General features: G+C 44.7%; 1 protein-coding gene across 1 annotated transcript in view; it reads left to right on the top strand.

Annotated features, from left to right (window-relative positions):
- Nucleotides 1-6,076, top strand: part of LOC103807095 (neuronal PAS domain-containing protein 2-like) — a gene marked incomplete at both ends in the record, with an annotated part of 12,763 nt that extends 6,687 nt beyond the window's left edge. The window contains 3 exons of the mRNA XM_009079814.1: nt 38-127; nt 4,819-4,939; nt 5,963-6,076. Coding sequence (XP_009078062.1) covers nt 38-127; nt 4,819-4,939; nt 5,963-6,076 — 325 coding nt within the window. The remainder of the gene's footprint in view (nt 1-37; nt 128-4,818; nt 4,940-5,962) is intronic.
- Nucleotides 6,077-12,336: the final 6,260 nt, after the last annotated feature.

Raw genomic sequence — 12,336 nt, 5'->3', positions numbered from 1 at the left:
CCTGCTAAAGCATTCTCCACTTGTCTGCTTCCCTTAGGCATTAGATGGCTTCATTATAGCAGTAACCACAGGTGGAAGCATCATCTATGTGTCTGACAGCATCACACCTCTTCTAGGGCATTTACCGGTGAGTAATTCTGGCATTGGCTTTTCTACTACACGTCCTAGAATTGGACCCTGCATTTTTAGAAACAGATGTAAAAGGGTGCTGGGGGTGGTGTTTTCCTGTGGGGGTTTGTCCCTGCCATTTTTCTGGCTGCTGCTGTTGATCAGCTCTGTTCTCTCTCTCTCTGATTCATACCCTTCAGTTTTTGTTGCTATGAGGCACTTCAGCTTGAATGGAAAAAGTTCTGCAGGAATAGTCTGGCCAGGGGAGGGACAGGGTGACCTGGCTGATCTTTTCCATCTCTGATTTCTAAGCTAGCAGAGAATAGCACCAGTGCTGCTGGCAGCCCAGTGAGGAGCTTGTTAAGGGCCTTACTCTGCTCCCAGGGAGGTAAAGGACAAAAACCCCATTGAATTCAGAGTTAGCTGGAGGCTGCTGACGAGCATTCCCTGCAGCTCAGCTGTGCTTTCCCAAGGGGAGCACACCCTGCTCCCAGGAGGTGCTGGTGGAAATGATGCTTGGGTGCAGCATGTACAGCTTGTTTTGTCTGTGTGCTGCTGGTCCTGCTGTGGGAGACACTCCTGTGTGTGCTGGCTTGGGCTGGAGGAGCAGGGAGAGGAACTGCTCCAAACCCTGCTCCTGTTGCTAAGGCTGCTCCAGGAGAAATGGCACAATAATTACAGATTAATCCTCACGCTCATTTTTAGTATCCTGGTCTCAAATAAATACATGCCCAGGAGAAAAAACCAGCTGCCAAATCATTATTGTACTGCCCCCCGCCACGTTCTCAAGAAAATTAGAATTCTTTCCCTCTCATTTATTTCTGCACCAAATATATGTTGTTGTTCTCCACCCAGACAAGTGTATTTCACACACACTACCTTGCTGCAATATGAACAAAAATGATTTTCTTCTGAGACAAAAGGAGCTCGATGAAAGGCAGCAGCTCCTGGTAAATGGAAGAATATTGCTATGCAACAACAGATTGAACTTAATCTATTTCAGCTTTCTTTCATCCTGGAGAGTGGAGAAGACCAGTAGTTGACTATTTTCTCTGCATTTGCCTTCACTTCAAAGGCAGAGAGAGCCCTGTCTCCGTACCAGCTGTTGGGTCACACACTTATGATTTCCATGAAATTTCCTTGTCTTTCATTTGCTGGTTTCATTGCCATCCCTTCCAAATGCCAATTCTTAGTGGAGATGGTAGATCTGCTCCAGGAAAGTATTCCTCTTCAGGAAGACACATTTCAGATTCTGTGCCTGAAATCTTAAGCCCTGACTGAACATGGATAGATTCAGGTTCATAATTCCTGAGTTGGACCATCAGAACCTAAATTGGTTTTCTCTCCCAAAGTCCTGCCTTGTATGACAACCTAACATGGTATCCAGCCCAAAATCAGAGTCACAGAATCAGTGAGGTTGGAAAGGGACCACAATGGGTCATCTGGTCCAACCTCCCTACTCCAGCCTAGAGCACATGGCTCAGGGTTGTGTCCAGAAATGAGTCTCAAGATGGTCACTACCTTTAATTCACATAGAAGTGGACCATGACAGCCCAAGTCAGGGACCAGCTGACAGGGCTGGAGCTGGAACAGTTGGAGTGGTAATGGTTAACAAGTTCCCCACTAGCCTATACAAGCAGAGTGACTAGGAACATCGAAGGGACCACAAAGGAATGAGCAATAAGGTTTTCTCCCTGCCCAGGGTCAGCAAATCACCATGGCCATTGGGCAGTTGCCCAGCTGAGGGTGCAGTAAGGTTCACACTGGGTATTTTAGTCCCATGGTGCCCTTTCCATATGTTTTTTTCTAAAGCTTTGAAACTGATCAGAGTGCTATCTGGGAAATCTATGTGGCTTATTTTGTTTACCTCCAGGATCTATCTGTAAGATAAATTCAGCCATTGTTTGAGGGACAAAATACCAATTCTTTCTCCTCTGTGACATCAGGGGAGAATATAATCTGCAAATATTCAGCTTTGAGCACTGAAAGGAAGGCAAAACTGGGCAGGATGCGGAGCAGGACTCTCTGAGGGCCCCTATCAAGAAATCTGATGTATTTTCTTTCATTTAAAATCATGAAAGACTCTGATGCTGAGAAGAAATATATCCAATTCCTTTTTATACAACTTCCCTAAGTTCCATGGAGCATTTTCAAACACAGACTTCCCCTGTTGCCATTCAAAATAATTTGTTTTAACAAGGTCTGGAGACTACTCCTAGGCTTGGTTGATGTAGGGAGGTGTAGCTCACGTGGTAAGGTTGACTATAGTTGAAGTGAACTCCTGGAAATCTGATCACAACTCATAGCACTTGTCAGTCAGATGGTACACTATGACTGCAACAATATGCAGTCACTTGAGAAAGGTTCTCCCTGTTCCTTCTTACCTGCTCTGCTGAGTGCAGCATTTAAACACAGGGATCAGAGAGATGATTTCCAACCTACAGGAGGGGATGCAGCTTTCTCATAGACTTTGTCTGCCCATGGGATCAGGCAGAAGGTGCTGCACCTGCTCACAGAGTTGGACAGTGGTGTCCATCTCACCCAGTGCAGCCCAGAAAGCCAGTGGAGTCCTGGGCTGCATCAAAAGGAGCATGGCCAGCAGGTCAAAGGGGTGATTCTCCCCCTCTGCTCTGCTCTCATGAGAGCACACCTGGAATACTGCACACAGTTCTGGTGCCCTCAATGTAAGAAGGACATGGAACTGGTGGAGCAAGTCCAGAGGAGGCCACAAAGTTGATAAGAGCACTGGAGCATCTCCCTGTGAGGACAGGCTGAGGGAGTTGGGGCTGTTCAGCCTGGAGAAGAGAAGGTTGTGTGGAGACCTCAGAGCACCTTCCAGGAGCTGAAGGGGCTCCAGGGAAGCTGCAGAGGGATCTGTGTTAGGAGCTGCAGTGACAGGACAAGGGGCAATGAGTACAAATTGAAAGTGGAGAAATTTAGGTTAGGTATTACAAAAAAGCTTGTTCCTGTTCTGGTGGTGAGACACTGGCATGGTTTGCCCAGGGAGGCTGTGGCTGCCCCAACCCTGGCAGTGTTCACAGCCAGGTTGGATGAGCCTTGAGGAACCTGCTCTGGTGGGAGATGTCCCTGCCCAGGGCAGGGCTTGGGAGTAGATGATCTCTAAGGTCCATTCAAGCCCCTAAAATTCTCTGATTCTATTATCTCATCCAGCTTTGGTGCTGTAGCTGAGGTCTCTGTTCTTGGCACTTGCAAGGGCCAAGAGGGCTGGGGGGGAGGTGGCTGTGCAAAGACAGGAGATTCCTGTCAGGGCTGAGCTTCTCCTGGGGGAGGTGTTTCTCCTCAGGGGCTCCCTGGTGAAACTCAGGCTACTGCTCTGCTGTGTTGGGTGCTTAAGTTAAAACTTAATTGCATACTGTATCAGTAGGATTCATACTAATAGGGTCTAAACTAAAGTCACAAAAATAATTTTCAAGTATTCTTCACAAAAGGAACATTCAGGTAATGAACACATGTAATTCTTATAATTGAATCCTTTAAAGTGATTATAAAGTCATATTACCACATCAAGGTGAGTATATAAAGCATAGCACTCTGATTTTAAAGTATACTTGATGAGTTTTGTTAACCCTAAACAGGAACTCCACACAGAACAGCAGGCATGGGTGGAAAGCAGAGGGAAACCAAAGTGCAATCTTACATAAATACATAAATAAATGATGGTGATTAATAACTTGCCAGCCTCATCCAGAGCTTACACATTTTCAGCATGGCTATACAGTCTGATACAGCTGCTCTGATGACACAGGAAGCTATGTCAGTGTGCCAGCTCAGCCTGAGGTAGTCTCATGTGGGATGGATGGAAGTCAGTGCCATTAGAGGGTCACTTTATCTCAGACTTCCTTTCAGATATGCTCTTAGTGTTAGGTTAGTCACCATGCTGAGCACAGCGAGACCTTCCTCTTGGCAGCTCTGTGACAGACTCTTTGTCAGTCATGGCCTATTGCACAAATCCATCTCCTCTTTCCAATCCCAAATCTCAGTACCTAGGTTTTGGATGGATTTCAGGTTAATGCCAGCTGATCTTGGGGCTGGAGATACACAGGCATTCAGCTGATGGCTGGCCAGAGGACATGTGCTGGTGGTACCATTAAGTCCCCCTCCCTGGGGACTAACTGCTGCAATCTGATGTCCAGACTGAAAAGTCCTCTTCTCCCTGCTCCCACCTGCCAGGATGCAGGAGGCAGGGAACAAAGCCTGCCAACCTGAGGGCACTTCCCATGAGCTGAGGAGGTCCTCCCAAGGAGGGGCTGGATCCAGGGCTGACCTGGCTCTTGGGGCTGGTGACCCAGGGTGACTCCCAGCCTCACTGCTCCCCCCAGTCAGGGTCTGCCAGGGAGAGAACAAGCTCCAACAATCCACAGCAGGAGCTGGTGAGCAGTATGGGGAGCCAGGCACCCGTTTTCCAGCTCACTCCCAGGTCTTGTCATTTAATTGCATGGACATGTTTGATGTATCTCTGAGAAACATCAGAGAAACATCACTGAGTGCTAAGAATTAATCTGAGACCCACAGAGGAGTGCCCACTGGGTTTGCCCAGCAGTTTCCCCTCTGTTTTAGACTTTGCCAGGAATCCCTGGAAATCGGTGGGGAAACTCCTGTCGGCTTCGTATCCACATGGCTGTGCATCTCTGCAAGTGTCGCTCATTGTGATATTTCTGGTTTTCTCAAAAGTCCTTTTTTTCTTTGTAGTGTGATGTCTTGGATCAGAATCTGTTAAATTTCCTCCCAGAACAAGAACATTCAGAAATTTATAAGATGTTATCTTCTTGCATGCTTATGACGGATTCTGCCTCATCGGATTACCTAAAGAGTAAGTGTTATTTTACCTTCCCCAGTAAATGAAAAAAGCATGGGCAGGATAAAAACTTTCTCTCAGAAAGAGTTTTTTTATGTGATGTGCAATAAAAAAAAATTAGTTTCATAGACTTTTAAAAAAGAACTTGCCACCTGGAATGACCCTTTGGTTCTATTTTTAGATGAAACTCCATGCCTTTATTTTACTAGGCTAAGACTACTTGCAGTTATGTTAATTATTAAATATCATATCTTTTGAGACAGCTAAGGAAAATAGGTTAACCGATGGAAACTGAGAGTTCGTCTGAGACAAATCACATCTTAATTGGTATTTCAGCCTGTACAAGTGAGATGCTGCTCAGAGATATGCTAATGTTACATACCTTGGGTTTGCCTTAGCATTGAAAAGTATCTGTAAAATCATTGTCATTCTCTTTCAAACTGAATTTTGTTTCTCTTAAAGATGTTTTTACTGCCTCAGCCTTACTCACTCTAGGAGATCAGATGTAGGAAACCAGAAAGCACACGATGATGCAAGATGTACAGCTGCTTCATCTACTGTACTGTACAAAACCTGCAGCTGATAGCTAATATGCCCAAGTCAATTTAATAGGTATTTTGAGGTAATCTGGCATAGTTTTCCAACACAAGATGCAGAACAGTTGTGAGCTGTGAAAAGCCTGACTAGAACAAAAGGCAATAAATGAAGGATCCAATTCTCTCCTTTGCTACACTGATGCTGTGGCTGTGTAACTCCTGTGGTGAAGGTGGTGAAGGAGAAGGGCAAGGTAGACCCCAGGGCTGTCCCTGAGCTGCAGTCAGACCTGTGCACAGCACTGAACAACCTGCACCCCTGCAAGGCACTTCCTTGCAGAGGCTCTGATCCTGCAATGTATAGCACATCAGTGTTTAGGACTGCTGAGTGGTAACAAGCTGCTCTTGTGCTGCCAGTTGCAAGATTGGGGTTGGAAGACACCATTGGTTGTGTTTAGCTTAAATAGTATATTTATTTCTTCTTCTTCTTCTTTTAACAATCCAGCTGACAATGAACTAGAGTTTTATTGTCATCTTCTGAGAGGAAGTTTGAACCCAAAGGAATTTCCAACATATGAATACATAAAATTTGTAGGAAATTTTCGGTCTTACAGCAATGGTAAGCTTTAATTGTTGTATAAATGTTGCTTTAGCTGTGTAAAATACAATATAAGTGTTGCTCCATTGAACAAGACAGGCTTTTAACTGAAAGAACTATTTTGGACATGACGGGGTAAATTTTGCTTCACACGGGTCTCGTGGCTGAGTTGCAATAGTTGGATGAGTACATGTGCTGAGTGAAACTGTGTTAGATGCTTTTGTTACTGCCCTTCACTTGCAGTGATCCTGGACTCTGGGTAAGTTTGCAAGGAGTGACGGGTTTAGAGGAGGGTTTGTTTGTGCTCACTGTGTGCTAAGGCCCCACCTATTAGCAGAATAATAAGCTTGCTGCCTTATCTGCTGGTTTACATTCAACATTCTGTGCCAGATCTGATAACCTGCCAAGTCTGCCCTCTCACCCCTCTCTGCAAAACCTTGGGGAAAGGCAGCAGGGCCACAGTGGCTGAGGACACTGCCACCTGCCTCTCTCTCTCCAGCTGCCATTTCACATTCCTCTCCAGCACTGCAGAACCCAATGCTCTCCAAAAAAAAAAATAAAAAAGGAAAGAAAGACAGTCAGCACAGCCACTAATGCACCACAGTCAGTCTAGGGCAACCATCTTTCAAGGGATGAAGAGCAGATTTCCACCTCGCCCGTTCCCTAACGAACAGATTGCTGCATGGCCATTAGTGTCAGAAATGAAATACTCCTTTATTACTTTCCCTTCTCCTGCCTGCCCAAGTTTGCTTTCGTTACTTGCCTGACTGAGCTCCAGAGTGGCATTTCCAAAGTTGCTGGTATTGTTCCAAATAGGTCATCCTCTGCACAAAAATTCCCCACCGTGCTTTCCAAAAACTGCATGCCACGCTGCGAAAAAAAACCTCCCTGTCCCCATTTAACTTCTGCTCTTGCTCCACATGACTAGAATAGAAACCTACGTGCAGGATGGAGATATGTGTTTCTTGTTTGGTGCCATCTGATTTGAGGCTCTATTTGTATAAAAAAAAAAATGTAACTGCCTGTGTGCTTTCTAGTTTGAATGGAGTGAAATGCGCCTGCCTGACAGACGCACACACCAAGCTGTTCTGTTTTCTAGAGCAGAAACCAGATTTCAGGTGCTGACTCATAAGGATACATTTCTACCAGGGGAATCTCTGATCCATTTTCTTCAAGGATTTTCAGCCTTGTATTTCAGTGTGACCATAATATTGCCCTCTTACCCGTTAGGATTTCAGATCCCAGTATTTGTATCGGTGGCTATTTCTCAGAAGAAAGATAAAACTTGCATTACAGATACCTTCCCTAGCTTAATGCATACAAACTAAATGGGATCATATTGATTTCAGAAGACACCTAATCGTTTTACAGAGACCCTGCCTTATAAGGGTGCTTTCTAATAAGACATGTGCTTTCTGCTTTAATTTTTTTTCCCCTTTGTGCCACGTTTTTCTAAATCTACCCCTTTATTTTGTCTCTTCCACTTTCTTCCCATCTCTGCTGCAGTCTGACCCTCTGGTTGACAGGGAGGGGACAGCCCTTACCCTGGCTCTGTGAGATGATGCCTCCTGGCTCCCTTCCCATCTGACTTTGGTTCCACCAGTTCAGTGCAGAGCCTGATGGAAATATTTGCTTCACTAGTGTGTGCCCAGCACTGCTCCCCCTTGGCTGGGAGTTGTCCCCATGGCTGCCCCTGCATTGTCTCCCCCTCAACCTGCCTCTAGTCCATCCACAAAATCACCTCTCAGCAAAGGTGGAAGCAAGTGAACCAGACTCATGATGTATCAGGAGCAAACTGTTTGCTTGGGAGCTGCTAACCTTGGGCTGAGGACAGAGTGAGTGGCCAGAGGAGGGTGCAAACCTCCAAAGAGGATGTTGTTGGCTCCACCAGGCTTCTTGCATGAGCTGGCTGCACCCTGACCAAGGCATGGGGGACATCAGCTCCATCAAGCACTGTATGAGAACAGCCAACCTTTGGGCAGCTTTTCAGCCCCAGGGCTGGGGACAAGTAGCTGTGCTTTGGCACAGACACCTTGGAGCTCCTGATGGGTGCAGCAGTGGGTTGGGTTCCTGCTTCTGCTTGGCCCCCACACATCCCAGCACCCCCATCATCAGGCACCATCCCCCAGCCCACACACCTGCTGGACCTGACAGTGATTTCCCTCTTCTTCCTCCTGTTAAATAAATACCCATTCTCCAGTCAGCCCTCCTCCAGGTGTGTGGCCAAGTGGGCAAGAAAGACAGTGGTGGGAAGGGTGGTGAGGAGGAGACATACAGAATCATAGAACCTTCAGGGTTGGAGGAGACCTCTAAGATCATTGAGCCCAACCATTAACCTGTCACTGCTGGAACCACTAAACCCTAAACCAGATCCTCCAGTGCCAGATCCAGACACCTCTTCAACACTTCCAGGGATGGTGACTCCACCACCTCCCTGGGCAATATTCCAGTGCCTGAACACCCTCACAGGGAAAACATTTCTCCTAACATCTAATCTGACTCTCCCCTGTCTCAGCTTATGACCATTCCCTCTAGTCCTCTCCCTGCAGCCATGGCAGGAGAGACTATCCCTCAGGGCAGCACTTGTCCTGTGTGCATTGGATCAGTAGGCTCCAGATCCTGCTTTTTGGAGGTGTTTGTTAAGGAAGGAGGCTAAGCTAAAGATAAGAAAAGAGTTAGCTGGGGGAGAAAGACAGAAATTGCAAATTAAGCTTAATTAGCAGGAGACATTCCTTATGAATGTATTCAAGAATGTTTTTCCCTGTAGCTTTTCACAGCAGTGGAAGTGTGAGCATGTTTTTACACATGGGAGACTGATACAGGATGTTCTTCTCTAAATACAAATCTCTGCCGTTCCTTTTTAGCCACTCAATGCCAAATCCTACCTTTATTTCCAATGGTTTGCTGAGTATAGGCTACATCTGCTCTTGGCTGCATGTTCCTGCCCCAGGGACACCAGAGCCTCTGTGGTCAGGGAAGTTCTTATATCCCTAGGCAGGCTGTATCCCATCAGGATACTTAACTATTCCATTGTCATTAATGTAGGGTCACGGCACTAACAGCCCTAACAAATCTTTCACCTTCCCTTCTCACTTAACCTTTGCTAACGTTTTTAAGAACTGGTAGGTCCTTTTTTTTTTTTTTGCCCACTTTAACAGAAATGTCACTAGCTTTATTCTACTTCCACATAACCTTTTATGTAACCTCCCTTGAATTATCATTTCTTTAGCTCATTTTATTATTGTTCGTTGCTCATATAATGGTGATACTGGGGGAAGAGGGTCATGTGTGCTGGGCTCCCAGTCACCTTGCCCCCCTCCCTCCTCCCTCCTACCTTCTCTGCTAATCTCATTGTGACTTATGCCTGAGAACATCATACAGGGATGGGTTTGAATGGATTAATTTGAAGGATTGTGGCTTAGAAAGCCAGTTAGGGGCTTAGCTGCTCTCCCTAACTTTAGTTGGAGCTCTGGGGCTTTAAAGACCTTTGTACTGAGATGCCAAAGATAATTTTTTTGTATGCTAAAGTAGAACAAATACCTGATATCTGCCAAGGTGACTTGTCACCAGAATTGCTGTCAGGGAGCCAGATCACACACATCCTGCATCACACCCATGCTATAGTCCCACAGAGCACTCACTGACATCTTCCCTGAGCCTGGAAGAGGCAGGGACATGTGTGTAGAGGTCCCAGAAATTGCCCAGGAGAGCGCACATAGTTCACAGCATGTGTTCAATCTTTCAGAAGATCACTGTCCCAGAGCTCCGGGCTCAGCTATCGCTGGGGGCTGGAGGAGCTGCACAGCCTAGTGCCAGGGTTTAGGAGGGTCCACACTTAGACTCATCCTGGAGAAGCTGTAGTCTGTAACCCCTGCTGCAGAACATTTCTGCAGCTCTATCCACACCAGGGACATGACAGGAGCTGCCTGCACACGAGTGAATCCCTGTGGAATTACTGTGCCCAAGCGAGAGCTGCCAACCAGCGAAACAGCAGTGCAGAGACTGCATGAGTCACTGGCTGTGCTAAATCAAAGACAAGACATTTGATTTTCCATTGGGGAGGGTTATATAATCATCATTAATTAAGCTTCAATGAGAAAAGCAGGACTGTAACCTGCTGTGAAGATTCAGTAGTCCCCTGAGAGGAGAGGAGTTGGCCCATGGGCCACTCAGAAGATGAAGGTGGAGTTCCTTTTTGCTTCTGTGACAAATGCCTGTTTGCTCTCAGATCATAATTGGGTTTATTTCCAAATAGGAACTCTTTCCAGTGTTTTTATGTATTTCAGGTTCTGATCCTGTAGCCCAGATTTGAACAAGAGAGATGAATATATGCAAACCTCTGAGGGAGCCAAGTGCCATCACTGTACCTATTGTCCAGTAGTACCTGATAAGGCAGAGAGTCATATCAGCATCACCAATGAATAATGCAGTGGCTCACATCCAGTTCTGCCTGAAGGATGAGGGTTAGGCAAGTAATAAAGATAACCCTCCCCAAAAATCCAAGGAAGTGCTTAGCTCCCAGTATAAAATGTCAAATTGAGTGAGAATAAATTATTTTACAAAGCTGCTTAATAGCTCACTCTGATAAGAAATGATAAGGCAAGCTGGATTTACCCCCCCTGTGAAAATTGTTCCTGCATTTGTAAACAGAAAAAGATCTCTCACAATTATATATCCAAATATTGGCTTTGGAATCCTGTTTCTGAGGTGACATACTTGCTTAAAAACTCCTGAAAGGGACAGAGTCCTCTTTTTCAAAGAGTTCACCAGGATAAAAAAGGACCACCAGCATCTTTCAAGTGACAGACAGATCTGTCCTTTCATCCAAAATGCCTGAAGTTTTTCTCTTGAAGGACGAGATAACTGTTACGTGAAAAGAGTTCCTAATCAAGTAATATAATTAAATACTGTAGTGGAATGCAAAGTTGTGCATTTTTGTTCCCAATTACATGGAAACTCAGGAAGTATCTGGTTACTGACTGCTAATAATAGCAGATGCTCTACTGTTAGCTGATCTGTCTCTCAGATAGAAGAATAAACATCAAGAAAATGATTATGCTGAGGAGAAAAAAAAAATAATCTTTTAACTCCCAGAACAATGAATTCAATCTGAATTCCTTTTAAAAAGAAATAAACAGATTTATACAGAAGATACATTGATCTTGAGCCTCCATAAGCATATGCAGAAACATCTGATAACAAGAATAACTCAATCCAAAATGAATGTTTTGATGGGAACTGACACATGCATATTATTATTTGCTGTTAATGATACCATAGAAGCTGCAGCTAACAGTGTGCAGCACTCATGCTAGGCTCTTTATGGGCACATAATAAAAAAGACACCATTTCTGTCCTAAAGGATTTACTTGGCATTCATATCAACACAGGATGGCAAGGGGAGAAACAGCAGGAGGAAAGAGGAGAGAACAGATCAAAGTAGACAGGTGATGTATGGACAACATCACTGTTACTCATCCAGAGCTATTGATGCAGTTTGGCTTCCCACCAGCACTTTAGATTTCTTCACTGTGTACATTAATTGCCAAATATTCTGTTTATCTGTGGTCTGAATTTATTCATATGAAACAATCTTGGGTTTATTCTGGTCCGTTTGGATTGTGTGTTTTGAAATCACTGTTGGGTTTGACAGGCACTAAAGCTGCTTCTTTAAACATTAACATCTCCTGACAAAAGAGGAAGGAGGGATTTCTTCTTTCAAATGACATAAACAAGAGGTTTGCTATCATCTTAGGAAGATTATGTTTTACACATTTGCGGTTAAAGATCTTAGGAAGATTATGTTTTACACATTCGAAGTTAAAATAAGATGACCAAGCAACTGACTGCTGTGCTATTATTAACTGCACAAAATGGCATCTGGGGGTTTTTTAACGTGTTTTCATTCATTTCATGTGGCATGATTTGTATCCCTAAGGAGAAAAATCTTTTGGTCTGTGGTAGTTAAGGGCTTGGTGCCCTGTATATATTATTTATTTTTAACATCCTGTCCTTAGTGTCCTGGTCTTAAAACAACAAACAAGCCAAACAACAGCAGCAAAACTTTACATAGGCAAATGAGCTTCTTTCTCTATCTTATGATAAATTTGCAGGTAATTTAATACTTCTACAAAAGAATTTTGTGGTAGCTCTAGGAGAGGCAGGTCTGATAGGTAACAGCAAAAACTATTAAAATTCGAGCTAAGGAGCATCAGTTAAATGATATATATGAGACAAAAGCCTCTACTGAGAGACCTGGATTAACCTGATCAATGGGCTGA

Source organism: Acanthisitta chloris, unplaced genomic scaffold (assembly GCF_000695815.1).
Source record: "Acanthisitta chloris isolate BGI_N310 unplaced genomic scaffold, ASM69581v1 scaffold12608, whole genome shotgun sequence".
NCBI lineage: Eukaryota > Metazoa > Chordata > Aves > Passeriformes > Acanthisittidae > Acanthisitta > Acanthisitta chloris.
This window is presented reverse-complemented; position numbering and strand designations above follow the sequence as displayed.